Raw genomic sequence first — 20,440 nt, forward strand, 5'->3', positions numbered from 1 at the left:
TATATAATATGATATTGTGTCATGTTTAGTATTAAATAGTAACCTGCATAGACAAGAAATGTACTGTTAGAACACATTGTAGCAACATTGCCTGCCAAATATGACTGAAGTTGCCTTTAAGGTACAGTCTGTGAAAGGTTGCAGCTTCTAAAATACATACAAACTACAAACAGCATATATACACAAAACTTTGTACATCACTTACATAAATTAAAAAGCTGTGGAGCTTGCTCTTTTTTTGTGGAATGAAAAAAAAAATTGTGTATTAATGTGTATTATTATGATTAATATTATTATTATTAATATTAATAATGTGATTATTACTATTATTATGATTATTATTATTATTATTATTATTATTATTATTATTATTATTATTATTATTATTATTATTATTATTATTATAAATAGTAGTAGTAAAATACAGCCAACAGGCTGATGAAAATGCAGCCTATTTCTCTTTTTTAAATGGATGGAAACATGCTCTGTGTGTGTGTGTGTGCGTGTGTGCGTGTGTGTGTGTGTGTGTGTGTGCGTGCAGTGTTTGTGTGTGTGTGTGTGTGTGTGTGTGCGTGTGTGTGTGTGCGTGCTTGTGTGTGTGTGCGTGTGTGTGTGTGTGTGTGTGTGTGTGTGTGTGTGTGTGTGGGTTTAGTATTTGAATGTGTGTATATCATTGGGCAGGCTGATGGATTTTGGGTGCTGTGTTGACGATCGGGTGCTGCAACTCTGAGTGCAGCTACACTGAATGATCCACATGATGTTACGGGTAAATTCTTGTCCGTTTGGGCAGTGGAAACGCATGCGCACAGTACGGGTGAGTGTGGGTTCACAACAGCGCCCATCAATGCATGAGCCACAGGAACGCAGCCGGTATTGGCGTACAGTGGTGCATCCAGCGAATGTGAGAGGAGCTGGTTCACGTGGCCTTATGGTTCTCTGACATTTCTTCCCTTTCTGAGAAGTTACAGGAAAAATATGTATGCTTATGGTTAGGGATGTGAAAGTATGATCATGTAATGCTATAAAGCAATGTAAAATAGTTTACTATTCTCCGCACATACACACACTTATTGGTGGACTATGGATAGTGTGTTCTTTAAGTTGTACTTCACATTGTAACCTCCTAACCACCTTGTACCACTGACTGGGTATGTCTGATAATGATGCACTGTTTAATTGACATAATCCTTCTAATTTAAAACACTGCAATACACATTTTAGGAAGTATTATGAAAGTTAGAAAATATTAAATACATCTAGTCTGACTCCTTTAATCAGTTCACTCACATCAGAATGTTTTCTGTGACTTTTACTTATCCTGCAAAATGGTGTATTGTTGAGCTCAAACATATGAAACCAATAAGCACCAATTAGACCAGGAAATGTCTCAGCAGGAAGCTGGGATTAATAATCTATTCACTGCTCAGCAAAGATCATGTACAATAGTACAAAAAGGCCAGTACTTAAAAATGGGACTTTATTAAAAGCAGCCCAGTAATTACAGATTTCTAACAGTAATTTCTAACATTACTTTTCTGGGAAAGCTCAAAGAACACTGCTTCCAGTTAACTGTTTAAGGAGATTCTGTCTTGATTTTACTGAAACTGCACATGTCTGGGTTACAGCTGAGCTGTTCGTTGTGGCTGACTATGGATTGCTGAAATACTGCAGTATGTCATGGAAGGCTCATGCACCAAATCGAAAAAAAAATGTTGGCCTTACACAGTGTTTATCTCTGGCAGACAGTTATTTGTTTAAAATGGACAGGTTTGAATCAGACTTTTCTCATTTTCCAAAGGCCCATTTCTTGGCCAACTATTGTTCATTATACACACGTCAATGTTTCCCCTTGGCAATAATCATTATATTGCATAGTGTACAGTTTCAGTGTTTACATATATGGGTTATAGAAAGTGGTGGCTTAGTCATTATGACATTGAGTCTGATTAGAAGATTTTGAGTCCAAATGCTGCCATTGCTGAGCCCTTGAGTAAGGCCCTTAACCTTCAAATGCTGTGTATTAACGAGAAAATGTTATTATCGGTGATCCTAAAGAAGATATATTTCTAAGTACGGTATATGTTGAAGTAATGTCTGGTTTGTAATGTTTGGTACTCACCTTGAGTGGTGATTGTAATAGACTACTGCCACATTCTCGGATCTGGCACAGCCGAGTTTCTTTAATGAGCCGGCACTCCACGTTGCTATTGGTTACTCTACTGGACACACCCATTCCACAGATTGCTGAGCAAGGTGACCAATCAGTGGTTTGTAGGAAACACAAAGGTGGGCGTGGTAAGTGGGATTTTGTGGAGGAAATCCATTCTAAACATAAATAACAGAGCAGCATCAGTGATAATGCTAGTCACAAATAAAGAATATCAGTACAAATACATTATTTTTAATGTACTATATTACTATGAATGGGAAGCCCTCCTGCTATGCACCCACCATTCTGTTGTGCTCCTGCACTGCTGTCCCTTGGTGTTGGTGCCATTACTAAAAGCTCATTACTTGTGAGGTCATCACTTTTCTCATATTCATGAGGAGTGCTCTCGAGAATCATGTCATCTTCATCAATGTGGTTGTCATCATCACATACCCACTCCTGGCAGCAGCGCCCAGGCAGCGTGGTAAGGCGAGGCCGAGCACAGCGCCACTCAGGCAGGGACACATGGTGTGGGCAGAGAGGCATGCAGCCCACCACTCCATCTATGCAGGTGCAGCGGTGCTCACAGCTAGGCTGGAAGTCCTCACCGTGCTGGTAGACTCGGCCATCGAGCTCACAGGGACGACCCTGAGCCTCAGCTGTTGAGTGAAAGTAGTAAAGTAGCATTAAAAATGATGATGCAAGGCAAGAATGTGCTCACATCGAGGTTTATGATTTGAAAGAACCAAGGAAATAGATATGTTTTCAGAAACCAACATTGTTATTTTTTTAATGACCTATACTAAAAATTTTGTAAATTAAACATGAACACAAATTCTTTGCTTTTAAAAGTAACACAAAACTGTTTAAAACCATGTGCATGTGTGTGCGCGCATGTGTGTGTGTGTGTGTGTAAATATATTTTTTACTTTCTGTGACATTATTACATGGTCTCTCACCTCTGCACAAGCCTTTCTGTGGATCTCCTTTGGCCCCTAGATGGCAGCGCAGCCCCTTGATGTGGTCACATGGCTCAGTGGCACTGCAGTCCTCATTAAACTGCCTGGCACATACCCTGCAGCAGCCACAGGAGTCCAGCACAGAGCTGATACCCGGCAGGCACGAAGGTGGCGAAAGTGGGCATGAACACTTATGTGGACAATCGCCCTGAATCTGAATGAAAGGTACACAAAAGACAGGAAGAGAAGTTGAAGCATAGTGTGATAAGTGTTAAATATAGTTTAGCAAGATATTTATTTTGCTAACCTTGGGATTAAAATAATGAAACCAGTAACAATTAATTCCCCTAAAGTTCAATGAATTGAAACTCGAAGACAACATTCAAACTAAATTTGAAGCTACTTTAGTCATGTTTGATAAGAGCAAGAGAATTTCTTAAAAGCCAAGACATAGTGATAAAATTATAATAGTAATATTGTAGTATTACTGTCATATGTAGTATTACAGTAGTAATATTGAACTATTACATGTTAAATCTATATTACTTTTTTCAACTAATTATTTTATAGCATATATTTCCAACTGTATGCTGCTAGATGAAAGGTCTAATGAAATAATAATCATTAACTAACTAACAAACTGTTTTTCTTCTTCTTCTTCTTCTTCTTTTCTTCTTCTTCTTCTTCTTCTTCTTCTTATTATTATTATTATTATTAACAAATCAGGTCTGTATTTTAAATTTAGATTTCAAATAAAAAAGACTCACCTTTACAGCACACCAGGACATGAGCACCAGCATGAGAAGGTTTGCTCGCCTTAAAACAATCCTCAAAGACAACATTTCTCCCAGCAGTGAAATTATAGTGTAAGTGAGCTCTAGTCACGTGGTTCAAAGCCCAAAGGAACAACTGATTGGATAAATATTTTATTAAAAGCTTGTTTTTCAGTTCTCCATTAGCTTCGTCCTCATCCTTTTAATTCTCGTCCTTTCAATGTCTGAATCCTGCTGTATGTGTGTGTTTGTGTGTATGGGGTTGAGTATAAGTGTGTGAAATGCCAGCAGCAGTGGGTAGCTCAGTTCTCCTTAAAGAGGTTCCTTCAGTGGCCACGGCTTTTATAGCGAACAGCAGACAGCCCCCTCTGTTAAATCACACACACACACACACACACACAGACACAGACACAAAATGCACACAAACAGCTTGGCAGGTGGCTATGCCTGGAATAATACATCTAATATTTGCCAGAATAGACCTAGAATAGAACTAGCAAGCATAACCATAACCAATAATAATTAAAATTTGTAGTATCAAACACAAAGTAATTATTAGTATTAATACTAAGAATTAAATAGTAATAATAATAATTTAAACACTCCAATCATTGTGTGTGTATATATATATATATATATATATATATATATATATATGTAGTTAAAATGCACACAGACACACACGTGTATATATATATATATATATATATATATATATATATGTGTGTGTGTGTGTGTGTGTGTGTGTGTGTGTGTGTGTGTGTGCGTGCGTGCGTGCGTGCGTGCGTGTGTGCGTGCGTGTGTGCGTGTGTATTTTGGATACAAGCAAACACTCACAAACATTTTTGACAAATCTCCAAAATACACTCCAAGACCACCCTGTTTATTCCATGCTGTACAAAATGTACATGTACATCCATGTTGACAAACTGAACACATTTTAGTTTGAGTGAGGCAATGGATTGAAGAATGAAGAAACAATATAAAACACTATCAGCTGTCTTCAGGAAAGTTAGACTGTTTTGAGACACTGACAATGGTAGCACACACACACACACACACACACACACACACACACACACACACACACACACACACACACAGTAATCTCTCTCACCTCTCCTGCAGACGGGATAGACACAGTGTCAGACAAGGCCTGCTTTCTCCAAGACATCTCACACACATGGCACATAGGTGCCATCCAGTCAATGACGCGCAACACCCACTCTCTCAAGCGACGGACTGACGAAGGAAGAAGTTTCTGTGTCAGAGTGTAGGATCAAGAGCCAAGTCTGTCTGTCAAAAATATTCATTCATGAATTTAAGGGGATTTCTCAGTTCTCAAAGGCCAGAAAGTGAGTCTACTGTCATACACATAATGATTCATCAAACTCAAGCAGATGTGGGTAACAGTTCTCTCACAGTGATGATGTGAGTCATGTAAGGAGTTCAAATCTTTTTTAATTAAGTCACAAAATGCATAGAAGATGTTTTGAATGATGCGTGACTACAGAGAACCTAACAATGGTCATGTTTCACATCTTTAATCTAAAAACTATGAAGTTTATCTGAAACACTCAAACGATTAAACTGGACTATGTCACATTTTTATACATTATTGACAGTATTTTAAATTTAAACAGTATATTTCTGAAGTTACCCAGTTTTTAAAAGCAACTGTTTAGCTTAAGGTGACTGATATTACACATAGATGAAAATGATAATGCTGTTTCCCTATGAAATTGCATCAGCTATTAATAGTAAGCCTGGCATTAAAGGAAACTTTAATTTACACATTTTTTTACCTGGCTCTATATAGTCAGTCAGCCAAGAGCTGTCTAATATCCAACATGAGGCATATGTAGCTTAAAAAAGAAATGGATGTGTTTCACCCAAAATGTTTTCCGTAAAGAGCAGCCAGTTTCTCAGTAATATCACACGTACCTACTGATAGCTTGGCTCCGGTTTAAATGTTTAAATCTAGACTCCCTCTTCTATTTTACAAAAACATTTTGAAAGTAGATTATTTAGCTTAACTATTTTAGTTGTAGTATATACATAAATACTGGGACTGCTATTACTATAAACTATAAACACTGAAGATTTCTCCAAGTTTGGAACAAGATGTTTTATAAAATGGTCATGTCAGATTTTTCACACATCTCTAGCCATGTCAAAACAATTAAGTACAGTTTTAAAATCTAGGCTTGTGCACCCCATTCTTCTGAATGTATGGAGAGCAAAACAGGAATACATATCAGGACATTTAAAGACAATCAGGACATTTTGTAAATGGAAATGGAAGATCAGAATAAGGAAATATTTTCACTATCCATCACATCTTATTTGTAAATAAATATAAGAAGGACATGAGAATTACATGTTTTTCCTTAACCAGCATCATTTATTTCGAAGTCCGACATAAATAAAAAACAAATGTCAGAGATGTTTAATATTTGACATTTGCTTATATAGTTGATGCACTCCAGAGCTATGAAGAAGAGCTAAGAATGGATTTAAGCATACACTGTATCCACCAACATGTCCACTGACTGACTGTGTTTATGTTTTTTTTACTGAAATATTCCTTTAAGGATTCAGTAGAGTTAGGCAGACATGAACAGAATGGGTGTCTGGGTGTGTTTTTGCGTGCGGGCGTGTGTGTGTGTGTGTGTGTGTGTGTGTGTGTGTGTGTGTGTGTGTGTGTGTGTGTAACTCCTAATACATGTACCATTCTTCTCAAAATGTTTCTTTTTAAACACACAAACTCTTCTTGCATCAAAGGCTTCTCTTTTATAACATTGTTCAGGTTGACTTGGAAAATATGCTGCTGTCTGTGCCAACAAAACCAAACTGCTTGATGAGTCAAAACTTACAAAGGGTGAATGTAGTGTCACTGAATACCATGGATAGTTCATGGCCCTACAAGCGGATACCAAAAATACCTTTGGTAAATCCACATGGATTTTTGAAGGTTGCAGATGAGCACCAAGCATAAATTCACCAAATAGGTGAAATATGAGTGGGTTGAGTATAAATTATTTTCACAGCTGAGATTTCACAGCTGAGACAGTGGGTACAGAGGATAGAGGGTAATGTCAAACAATTTCTGCATGAATTTCTGTACATGTTGTAAAAAAGAATTATGAGGACAATGATGATCGTAATGAAGAAGTAGTTTATAACAGCATAGCAGTGACAAAATACATTAAGTATTTTGGGTTCATCAGAGTTAAAAAAGAATGCAGAACAAATTCTGCCCAGACATTTTATACTGTTCCCCCCTTTGAAGTGTAAATAGGATTTAGCTAAATTTTAAATAGTCTGTTTATTCTTACAATGTATATACTTATACATTGTAAGCTATAAACCTGTTAATGTCACAAGCTATAAACCTGTTAATGTATGCTTAGGCTAAGGTGTAAATAAAGAGCAAAATGGAGACTGATAAAAAATGTGCTCATGTACCCTGAACAGACTGTATTCTGTTAAACACCCTCCTCTCTATAAACTTCATACATAATCACAGGCTTGCATCAGTTTGGTTTTCCCCCAAAACCCTATATACAGTAGCCTATATCACTGTGCCTGTCCAATAACGGTGTGGTGCAAAAACACATTCTTTAAAGAGTGTTTGATCAGAATGTTCCACTTCGAAGGTGATGGATTGATCACCACATTCCAAGCTACACTACAGCTCATTTATATGGTTTAGAATCAGGCAAGCTGTGTTAATAAATTTTGATATATTCCTCTAGGGGAAAGCAAGACTTATTTTACAGCATGTTTCTTATGTCAAAGTTTCCTTAGACTGTTCGAAAATATCTACAATTTAAAAGTACTAAAATGGTAAATACAAACTGTACAAATGTACCAATACCCATACTATGTGTATGTACGTAGTAATATATTTAATAATGTCTGCACTTTGGGCATTTTTTGTTTTTGTTTTATAACTTGGTCAATTTATAACTTTAGGTTTTTCTTTTCAGATTCAATTCAATGTAATCCCATTGTAAGCCCATCTATATCATTAAATCGAAAGCATGTGTAGCCATTTTTTAACCTCTAACACTTTGTTTTCAATTTTATATTGTATCGTAAGTGTTATAGACTTTCTGTTATATTTTCTGTTGGAACTGATCTTAATAGCACCCCAAATCAGAAAGAGAATCTTGATAGAAAAACTGCCCAATATATTGCACAATAATTGCGTAATGCTTGTCAGATTTCTCTGAGCAGCATTTATTATCACACAGCCTCCAAGTAACACATCATAATAACATTCTAATGTGAAAAAACGTCTGACTATACAAAACACGATGTTAACTCCAAAAATATCAAGACCCTATACAATTATTAAGGAACAAAAATAATTTGAGGATGATTGTTTCACAATTATACTTTGTTTCCATATAAATGATTTGTTGTTGGTAAACACAATGATTATTCTTAATTAGTTTTTCAACAGAATCAAATTGCTTTTTGCAGTTACAATAATAATGACATAATTAATAATCTAAATATATGGATCATTATTCACACGTATAGTAATAATCTTGCTATTTTTTTGGAGCCATAGAGTTTTTATTACTGAACTTTCCACTGAACACGTTAGAACATGTAAGGGTCCAAGTTGAGATTTTATAAGCGTATTTCTTTTTGCTTTTTGTGTTATTGGTTTGGATTAGTGGCTAGTCAATTAAGTTAACAGAGTAACTAAACAAAAGACAAAAACTGTGAATTGCAATTAATCAGCCAAAAATTCATAACCAGGACAAGCATTTACAGAAAGCTGAGAGACCAAAAATGACAGTACAGACCCTTGACTTGACTACTGTTCACATCTGGCCTCGTTCTCCTGCTATCTTGATATACAGGTCAAAAGTTCACCAGGTGATGGTCATGTCTCACACAGGTGTGTTACAAAAAGCTTTGTTCAGGCATCACTCCACCATTCGCATGAGCAGCAAAAACACTGAGTATTGTGACATTCAGCATTACAGCCTGCATTCTTTCACCATATTTAGTGGATGTGTTGACAGTGAAGGGAGAAAGGAATCACCTCCCTGAGCTCCAAAAACAAACTCACCTCTGTACAAGACAAAACGCCCAGGTGTGCTTTGGATATAACATGCATTATGCACAGTCCTAAAGATGAAGTTCTAGTTCATAGAACGCAGTGATCTGATGTGTTGTGTTGATAGCCTGTGGAATAGCACACTTGGAGTCAGTATCTTGAATTTGCAGTTGGCTCATGGAAGTAGAAATATTTTTTCCTGATAGCAATAATATGGAGCTGGATAAGGTTTGTGCATGAGCAATAACACTAGGTTAAACATTCAACTGTAAAAAATATCCTTAAAGGAAGAAATAATATGACAATATAATGACAAATGTGCCATTAACTGCCTGAGGATTAAGAAATAAAATTATTTTAACACTGCACATGTGTTTTTATAGACTGAAATATGGTAAGCTTAAATAAACTCCTAAAAAGAACTATAAGTTTGTCATAATTTCCTAACAAGAAATACCTATTAAAATATTAAGGATATAATAAGGAAGACAATGAAACAAACGGATGTATCATATATCAAATCCACTATTTGTCCTTCTCTGTCGTTTCTCTCTTCTGACTCTAGATTCCATGCACAGAGAAATTTGTTTGCTAGAATATACAGTTTCCTGCCTTCCACTAACACTTATTATAACAAGGAGTCCTTCAAGCCTTGTGAAGTGGTGAAGGAGGAGGCGTCTCAGGCTTTACAGAGCCCTGTCTATGTTTTCTCAAAATCTCTATCCTTGGTGGCCCAGGACCATCCACTAGCCTCCAAATATAGGGATTTGGTTTTTATCATTATAATAGAAAATAAAGACTAAAATTTTGCCTTCTCACCTTAAACCTGTCTGCATCCATTTCTGCCAGTATGATTGGAGGTTCTCACAGGGAATTACAGAAGTCAAAATTCTTTTATAGCATAATGAAGGTTAAAACATTAGATTTAATGAGACAACTCAGACACTCATATAAATACTTGCATAAACACATGCTTCAAAGCCCTTTAGATGAAGAGAGGCGTTGACTGTAAACAAATTCTGGGAACCTCGTCCTGTTGATTATGCAACAGTGTCTCGATTTAGACTGTTCACACTAGATGCCTTGATTTCAGGTCATTCATGATGTGCAGCTCTCTATGTGAGTGGTAAACAAACACCTAAAAGAGGTTTATACAGGTTCTAAGCCTTCATTTTGCCTAAAGCAGAAGGCTGTTTGGGAATCACCCTATGGGCATAGTGAGTTTCTGACTAAGGTAAATAGGCATGATGTTATCCTGACTTAACATGTAAAACATTATGTGAAGAATAAAACATTGTGTAACCCCTTGTCTGGCCAAAACAATTAGAGATTTTACATACAATTTAAAAAACTTGATGTAATCATAGTAATTCATGCTTAGAGCTTATGAGTAATGCATTTACATTGTGTATTTTTCTGAATCTAGGAATATTTTCACCAAAAGAAATAGGCTTAGGTTTCTCGGCTGTAGAAATTATTGAGGTAAAGATTGCCATGACAAACATCTATTATTGGTTGAACATTAGTATAAGAAAAATACTAACCACCTTACCTCCATTTGGCTTTGGAGAAAATTAGACCCAGAAATCATCCAGGAACTCTTTTTCTCAATCAGCTCCAGTTTTCAGAACACTAACGTAATTATTCATTCATTCATCAATTCATTTGCAGTTGCAGTTTTTTGTTTTCAGTGTTGGCTATCCTGGAAAACCCCTGAACTGGACTCAAACCCAGAGCAGTCTAGAACACTCATTCATTCACACATAGATCCAGTTTAGTGTAGCCAATCAGACTACTGGTATGTTTTTTTGGTGGGGAGAGGGGGTCAGAGAATCCAGAAAGAAACACACATGCAAAAAGAGAACATTTGAAATTTCACACAGACAGTAACCGACAATCACATCTACACGCATACACACATACTTATTTGCTTCTTAAATAGCTGCAAAAGTGACTGCACATGAACCTCTAAAAGCAGTGCTGTAGGTGGGTTTACCAATTCAATTCAATTCAATACAATACATTTTTATTTGTATAGACGATAGACATTGTCTCAAAGCAGGTTTACACAGATAATTCATAAGAATGAAGAATCATAAAAAATGAATAAGATTATTCCTTATAATTGAATTAAAGTTCTCATGAGCAAACTAGTCCACAATGAGCAAGCCAGTGGCGACTGTGTATACATTAAAGTATATTTGCATTAAACCACACATAATCTCACACACACACACACACACACAAACAAACACACACACAAACACACACACACACTTACACACACACACACACACACACACACACACACACACACACACACACACACACACACACACACACAAAGTACTATTTGGCAATTTCCTGAGGATACACTGTTAAACCCAGATGATTAATCTAACTCAATGACAGTGTCAACCTGATGAATATAGGCTTCTCTTCCTGAATCTTAGTTTTTCCCTTTCTCCTTCTAACTCCAGGCTAAGATATTTTTCCTTGCTGTCTGAAAATTAAGACAGCAATGTCTGTAAAGTTGCTTTGAGACAATCTGTGGGGAAAAATGTTTTATTGTTATGCCTCATCAGGCGGCCAAGCAGCTATAGACACTAATAATCATAAAAATGTGGCAACTGTTCTGTTACTAATTCTCAGACTCATCAATCTACTTAGCAAGCAGTTACAAAAAAAATATTAATGCATAAATCTGCCATTATCAAAATTTACTTTAGTCAAGTATGTCAAATAAATTCTTAATGTCAGATTAAACACAATATTTTTTTTGTGTTTTCCAGAATTAATTTGAAGCTACAGTTGAATTTTCCATTTTAGTCACTGTAGTGCTGTTTTTTCATCACATTATTACCTCTGATAATCCAAAGCAATACAATCCCCGAATTAATAATTACTTTTAATTGTCAGAATTGGAAAATCAGTAAGATAGTAAGTCAAATTTTGTTGGTACAGGAACTCTGCTGGACATGTGGCAAATTATATATCATTCTGATAGCTTTTTAAGACTTCTGAGAACTTGTCTTTGTCAGTGTTTTTTCAGTCTCTGAGTATAGAAATTAAATTAAATTCAGATAATGCGATAACAAAGAATAAATAAGATTGTTCTTTATAATTGTAAATTTGTTCCTAATGAGCAAGCCGGTAATGACTGTGGCTAGGAAAAACTCCCTGAGATGGCATATGGACAAAACCTTAAGAGGAACCAGGCTCAAGAGGGAACCCATCCTCATCTGGGTGGCACAGAATGTCTGTTTATTACAGTTAAACTTGTGCAGTGATGGTGATCGGATGCAAAATGTAGTCCTGAGTCAGTGTAGCAGACTGTTGGCATTAAGTACAACAAAGTAAAACTGTGTAATTGATTGTTTGTTATAATTGTCTGTTATAATATTATATATATATATATATATATATATATATATATATATATATATATATATATATATATATATATATATATATATAAAATCTCACATCTGGGTTTTTTGCCTTTTTTTTAATTGAAAAAAGTTACAATTGATGGTGTGCATGTTAGTCCTATATTCCCTGTTCATTTTGCTACCGTGCTGAATAAAAATGTAGGTTTATGCTTGTTTTTTTTCAATGAGGGTAAAGAAATATCCTAATCTAGCAGCACTTAGAGCTTTTCTATAACTTCAGAGGCTCTCCTTCCGTGCTATTGGAAATACTTTCAGTTTGGTCATTGGACGTCATTTTCATTGTAATTTCCGAGTGATCTGTTTTAAGGTGCGAGTATGATCAGTTTTTATACTCAGTTTAAACCAATTATTTTTGGTAATCTCACAACTTTTCTATTCTTTGACAGTTTCTATGTATCCCAATATCTGATATCAACCAGAAGGGAGAGGTTACTGTTATACTGTCTTGGTTACTATGATTTATTGAATTTTGGGTGCTCAGGGAGTTTAAACTTTCCAATGCTATCCTTGGCTGGATTATTAGGTGTCTAGCCTTGAATTTATACATGGCTATTTGGTGACCACTGTTGTTAAAATTACCATATAAATAGAAATTGAAAGGGCTATTACACTCTGAAAATAAAAATCTAATGATCAGACAGACAGTACAGAAAGTTTTACCAATGCTGTTATTATGTAGTTTAAGTTTCCTGAACATTCCTTGCTATCCCTTCACTACAGAACAGAATCTGAGATGCTTTATGTTGACTATGTTGGTAACACATAACCACAAATTCTTCCCTATGAAAGAATATTCCCAGTCAAACATGCACCACAGATGGCAGACACAGATTAGCCTGAAATGTTACAACATTTCATTAATCATTTTAATGGATCACATACATCAACTGAACAAACAAGGAGGAATTTCTTTAGCTATCAGGACCCTAATAAAAACATAGGCAATAGGCAAAGTAATGTTTTTATGCAGCATTACTTGAGTCACAAGATTTCTCAAAAACAAATATGAATGCAAGAAAGATATTTTGTTAGTAGAACTAAATAATATAGCCAAAAACAGCAATCATTCCAAGGACCACAATTAGTAATCTAGTGGTAATTAATTTTTATTAGTCAAGTCATAGTACTTGCTTAAATACATGCTTTAAACTGGTAAATTACCACAAAGTCATATACAATATATGCATTAATATTTGCATTAAAATTTTATTTAAACATTCAAAAGATTTTCTAAGATATGATCTGATATACTGTACTGAAGCTTTTGTTAGTAAGGTGGTAAAAAAAGCGTTTGTGCTTGGCTAATGGTAAAAAAATAAGAAGTAGGAAATTCCTTTTAAAAATTAGTGATTTTCTTTGCTTTGACCCTAACAAAAAAAAAATCTAAACCAATACAATAGATTCCACTATGTGTTTGAAAACGCAATGAAACACATTTGTTTTATTGCCAATCTGGGGTGCCAATATGACCATGTATTATAATTTTATCACTACAAACTTAATTAGCAACACCTGTTTATTCATGCAGTTCAAGCAGCCAATCATGTGGCAGCAGCACAATGTATAAAATTACATGAACACTGGTTTAGAGCTTGAGCTAGAGTGAACAAACCAAAAATGGGGAAACATTTTTTTTTTACTGTTACGTTTGTTCGTGCCATAGGATCGTGCCATAGAACTTAAATAAGAACTATTTACTGTATTTCCAGGGTTGCAATGTACAAAAAAAAAAATTTGTTAAAACCAATATCAAGCAATTTAAGATAATCAGTCAGTTGACCTTTAACCAAGGCCTAACCTGGCAATCACATAATGCTTTTAAAGACAGAATGTGCTCATATTAGAATTCCCATTAAATAAATTGTAAGGCTGAATTCATATCTATCAAAAAGATAACTAATTAATACAGTGGTTAAGCAATTTTAACTCTAGCTGCTGTATAATTTTGTTAAATTCCTTTGGTAAGGATATATAAGGATATATATATATATATATATATATATATATATATATATATATATATATATATATATATATATACACAATAATATATACAAAACTACAGGAAAATCTTTAATCCATATAGTCCAAACTAAAATTTAACTAAAATTTATCTAATTTAAATGTTCCCATTATTGCACAAACTATATATAAGTTCTGCAAAATCTCTTGCGTGTGCAGTTGCCTGTGCATGTGTGATAAATAAAAAAAAAAATGTCACTGAATTTAATTCATATGTGTAGTACTGTTTAATGGTTTGTGGTATCACAGGGTTCGGGGATACAGCATTATTGCCAAAACTCCCTATTCTGTAAATATCAGCAATGGCTACTGAAAAACCCATATTCATCAACCACAACAGAAGATGAAAACCATATCAGGTTCCACTCCTGACAGCCAAGAGCAGGAATCATAGCTATAATGGGCACCAGATCATCAAAACTGGACAGTTGAAGATGGAATAAATGTACCCACTGATCAGCAGTTTTTGAAATACTCACTGCAGCCTGTCTGGCTTCCACAATCATGCTTTGGCCAAAGTTACTGAGATCACAATTTTTACTCATTCTGAGGTCTGATGTGCAGATTAACTCTTGACCTGAATTTGGATGATTTTATGCTGTTGCCACAATTGGATGATTTGATAATTGCATGATTGACTGTATCTTTTCATTGTGTTTTGGCCACAACTGGTATCATTGCCTAACAATTTTCCCAGTTGTGTGTTACCCTAAATTAGTTCATTCTCATGTGTTCCACAGTATGACATGTGCCACTCTTTATCTACCCAAGTCCCAACTGTGAGAGCTATTTTCCTCCTATGTTATTAAATCAGACTTTCAATCATATTATTATCCTATCCATATCCTTTGATGCATGTCTAGAAATCAAGACATGACAATTCCATTATCCAATGGGAGCCAAAAAAAGAAGCAATATGCAATATCATCGTACCGGTACTGTAAAGTTATATGGATAAAGGTTGTATCAGAAAAATTTGCTTGCTCTTGAGTAAATAGCCAATATTTTATCCAGTTTTGGCTGTAATGCCCTCATATCGACCACTTTTTTATATTATTATTATTATTTATTTTCTTATTCGGTATCCACTATGCACAGCTCAGCTTTGTTACTGTACTTAATTTGTCAATTATATGTAAATATAACCCCACTTCCAGACTGAAAAAGAAAGTTTTACTAAAAGGAAACATCTAAAACAAAAATTTGCAATAAATTAGGTTATTTGGACAGTTAAGTAACAGTCGATCTGCAGTAACAGCCTCTTTACTTCTGAGACTGTGACTGTGACGAAAGGTGAGCAGAGGTTTACTAATATGCAATAATCAAAAGTCAAAGTAATGTTCCTCAACATTAAATTGTGAACACTTTAAATATCTCATCAGCTACATTTCATAATATCATCAAAACATTTAAAGAATTCGGAGAAAATAAGGGCAAAAATAAATATTGGATGCAATGATCTTCGGACATTATTGTGAATAAAATATGGGTTAATGATATATGCAATTCTTGTTTTCTATTTTTATTTTTTTATGGAATTGGAGATGTAAATACGACACATCATGTTGTATGCGAAAGTATACACCTATTGCAGATATAAAGTATTTTAGCGTTTTCTAAATGTTGACATCAGCAATGTCTTAAATGACTCTTTTATCTGTCTTAAGCATTCAGATTGAACATTTCATACAGGAAAGCCATTACCAAGCATGAGAAACTTTGAATGCTTCGAATGATGGTATGAAATAATACTTAAAGAACTTTGTTTGGGCTAGGGTGTTAGGATTGCATGCATTTTTCTCCACCAACACCCTAACAACGCTATATTGTTTGCTGCTGCTGTACTGCTATGCAACCTGCTCTCAGCAACAAAATGTCCAAGGAGAGGCAGCAATTCATAACTGATTTTCTTTAATTCACTCTGTACAAATTCTCAAACCAGTGCTTCCTCCTGACTATACATGCTGAAACATTTGGCTGTCTTCACCTAAACTCATATGAAAAGTTTTACTGCTTGTGTAAAGTACTCTCTTTAGGTACTGTATACTCCCTTCCCTTTTTATGGGCCAACTCAAACAAGTATAACCAATGTTTGCCTATATATTTAATGATTTAACTGCAATAATCTGGAAATGATCTCCAAGCATGAGTTCAGCTGACATAAATGAATCACCCAGGAGTCATAATTTGTGTTGTTGGTTTGTTTATGAACCGCTGGGTTGATGAGGGCTGTTGCTATGGAGGTCACACAATGACTGCCTGAACTGGTACAGAATGAAAGCAAGTAGCCAGACATGGATGAATGATTAAATGCAGACATTTCTTGTCAAAGTGTGAGAGGTCAATCAGCGCAAGGCTTGTGCAATTCGATGCTGCGCTCTTTCGAACAAGACTGGTTTTATTTTATTTTATTTTATTTTTTTCAAAGCCAGAGACTGAGGGATCTTGGCATTGAGATTTAATAGATGTCTATAACTGTGACTGCAGTCAGTATCATTACTGACACCTGGTGTTGCCACAGTAAATGTTTCACAATTCACAATACCATCAGTGTTAAATGATAACAGTCACTGGACAATGAAATGAAGTTGGTAGAACTCCAAAAGTAGAACATGTATTTAGAGAGCTGGTTCAAATCTGTCCCAAAAGTCCCAAATGAATTCCAGAGCTGGGCAGAAAAAGAATGGCCAGATGTTGCAACATCTTGGGTGGATATAAAATACTCTTTAAAAATTAAAGTTCTTTACTAAGCTAAAATTTATATAAAAGAAAATAGCAATTAGCTACAACTGCCACTTGCTCATTATTTCTACACTTAATTAGCCACACAGATTTTCTTAACTTTTTTCCAATTTGATAATGTTTCACACTTCCCTCTATGTCACTTCCACATGTTGGTCTTCAAAGGGAATTCAAGGAAAACCTGACCAAGATGCAGTTGTGTAAGTGAAAATAGTTAATTACATCATTTATTTTATAGTTATTAGTGATTTTTGTTTTAAACAGTCATTAGCAAGTAAATGTGGTAGTATATATGGAAAACATTGCCTTTTCCAGTAAAAGTAGGCAGTTCTGGGCCATGATTAATTTAGTGAGGAAAAGTACCAAAATCACTAGCAAAAGCTTGATGCCTAGCTCTTGAAACTACAAACTGCTTCAGCTGATGTCATTTATAGGATCTAAATAAGATAAACTATTAATACTTTACTTTAGCTATCAAAACAACATTAACCACTAGCTAAATGAGTCATCACTAACCAGCAACTAAACGGTCACTGAATCACCATCTTGTAGTTAAGTTCATAAGTTCACTGATGTTGAAATATTTTCTTCATTTCTACATTACTCTGTGTTCAAACGTTGCCTTTAAAAGTTAATATGGCATTTTCACAGCCTGTGGCTTATTGCCTATACTGAAGCATGGCCTTTGGGCTGTGCCCGCATTATGTTTCATCACCCCATACATATAGCATATGTATTTTTTTTCCCTACATTATGGGTCTGACTGATCATCAATATCTCTGTGTCCATATATGGAGAATAGGCACTGAATTCTTTTTAATCACTGGAATAAACTATCTGTGATAAACACTTTTTTTCTGTTTTGTAATAAATCAGATTCTTAGCAAACATTAAGCCTAATAATTAAGCCAAAAACAGAACAACTTAACCAATTGTGTCATAGCAGAAATATGGTGTGGGATATAATAATTATACAGTGCAAGCTCACAAACATAAGTTAGCAAACAACACTGTGAGTAAAAACGAATACAAGCTAACAGGGTAAACCATTTTGCAGACATCAGAACAGATGCCTAAAATCTCCATATAATTCTGCAAACATGTAGGGTCTTCTTCTTCTTCTTCTTTCGGCTGATTCCATTAGGGGTCGCCACAACGGATCATCCGTCTCCATACCACCCTGTCCTCTACATCTGCCTCTTTCACACCAACTACCTGCATGTCTTCCCTCACCACATCCATGAACCTCCTCCTTGGCCTTCCTCTTTTCCTCCTACCTGGTGGCTCCATCTTCAGCATTCTTCTACCAATGTAATTCATGTCCCCTCTCTGCACATGTCCAAACCATCTCAATCTCGCCTCCCTTACCTTGTCACCAAAACATCCTACATGTGCTGTCCCTCTAATAAACTCATTTCTAATCTTGTCCATCCTCGTCACTCCCAACGAAAACCTTAACATCTTCAGCTCTGCTACCTCCAGCTCCACCTCCTGTCTTTTACTCAATGCCACTGTCTCTAATCCATACAACATCGCAGGTCTCACCACAGTCCTATAAACTTTCCTTTCATTCTTGCAGATACCCTACTATCACAAATCACTCCTGTCCCTCTTCTCCACCCACTCCACCCTGCCTGCACTCTTTTCTTTACTTCTCTAACACACTCTCCATTACTTTGCACTGTTGACCCCAGGTACCTGAACTCCTCCACCTTCTCCACCTCTTCTCCCTGCAACCGCATCACCCACTCCCTCCCTCTCATTCACACACATGTACTCTGTCTTACTCCTACTGACTTTCATTCCCCTTCTCTCCAGCGCATATCTCCACCTCTCCAGGCTCTTCTCAACCTGCTCCCTACTCTCACCACAAATCACAATATCATCTGCAAACATCATAGTCCAGGGAGACTCCTGTCTGACCTCGTCCGTCAACCTGTCCATCACCACTGCAAACAGGAAAGGGCTCAGGGCCGATCCTTGATGCAGTCCAACCTTCACCCTGAACCAGTCTGTCGTACCTACTGTGGTGCTCTTTTTTGGCATGAAACCATACTGTTGCTCACAGATGGTCACCTCTTCTCTCAGCCTGGCTTCCACTACTCTTTCCTATAACTTCATGGTGTGACTGATCAACTTAATTCCCCTGTAGTTACTGCAGGTCTGCACATCTCCCTTATGCTTAAAGATCGGTACCAGCACACTCCTTCTCCATTCCTCAGGCATCCTCTCCCCTTCCAGAATCCTGTTAAACAATCTGGTTAAAAACTCCACTGCCATCTCTCCTAAACATCTCCACGCTTCTACCGGTATGTCATCTGGTCCAACCGACTTTCCATTCTTCATCCTCTTAATCGCTGCTCTCACTTCCTCCTTACTAATCCTATCTACATCCTGCTTCACCAACTCCACATCCTCCAACCTTCTCTCTCTGATTTTCCTCATTCATCAGCTGCTCAAAATACTCCCTCCACCTTCTCAACACACTCTCCTCACTAGTCAACACATTTCCTCTCCATCCTTTATTGCTCTAACTTGCAGTACATCCTTCCCAGCTCGGTCCCTCTGCCTGGCCAATCGGTATAAATCCTTTTCTCCTTCCTTAAGGAGCATCTTATTCAGCTCCTCATATGCCTTTTCCTTGGCTTTCGCCACATCCCTTTTACCTGCTGCCGCATCTCCTTGTACTCCTGCCTACTTTTCTCATCACTCTGTCGATCCCACTTCTGTTTTGCCAACCTCTTTCCCTAATGCTCTCCTGCACTTCCTCATTCCACCACCACGTCTCCTTGTCTTGCTTTCTATTTCCAGATGTCACACCAAGTACTTTTCTAGCTGCCTCCTCATCACTCCTGCAGTAGTTGCCCAATCATCTGGCACCTCTTCACCACCACCAAGCCCTGTCTGACCTCTTCCTGAACCTCACACTACACTCTTCCTCCTTCAGTTTCCACCATCTTATTCTTCTTTCAATCTTTACTTTCCTTCTCTTCTTCTTCGCCTCCAAAACCATCCTACAGACCACCATCCGATGCTGTCTAGCTACACTGTCCCCGCCAACACCTTACAGTCTCCAATCTCCTTCAGGTTGCATCTCCTGCATAGCACATAGTCCACCTGTGTGCACCTTCCTCCACTCTTATACGCCACCCTATGATCCTCCTTCTTCTTAAAATACGTGTTCACCACTGCCATTTCCATCCTTTTAGCAAAATCTACCACCATCTGCCCTTCCACATTCCTCTCCTTAAAACCATACCTAC

General features: G+C 36.5%; 1 protein-coding gene across 1 annotated transcript; it reads right to left on the bottom strand.

Annotated features, from left to right (window-relative positions):
• Positions 1-364: 364 nt before the first annotated feature.
• Positions 365-4,785, bottom strand: ccn1l1 (cellular communication network factor 1, like 1). The gene is made up of 6 exons (XM_046838758.1): positions 4,719-4,785; positions 3,876-4,249; positions 3,109-3,322; positions 2,452-2,808; positions 2,120-2,325; positions 365-954 (listed from the first exon to the last, which is right to left on the bottom strand). The coding sequence occupies exons 2-6, from the start codon at positions 3,948-3,950 to the stop codon at positions 649-651; spliced, it is 1,158 nt and encodes a 385-aa protein (XP_046694714.1). The 5' UTR covers positions 3,951-4,249; positions 4,719-4,785; the 3' UTR covers positions 365-648.
• Between the last annotated feature and the right edge of the window lie 15,655 nt (positions 4,786-20,440).

The sequence above is a fragment of the Silurus meridionalis genome, chromosome 25 (assembly GCF_014805685.1).
Source record: "Silurus meridionalis isolate SWU-2019-XX chromosome 25, ASM1480568v1, whole genome shotgun sequence".
Taxonomy (NCBI): domain Eukaryota; kingdom Metazoa; phylum Chordata; class Actinopteri; order Siluriformes; family Siluridae; genus Silurus; species Silurus meridionalis.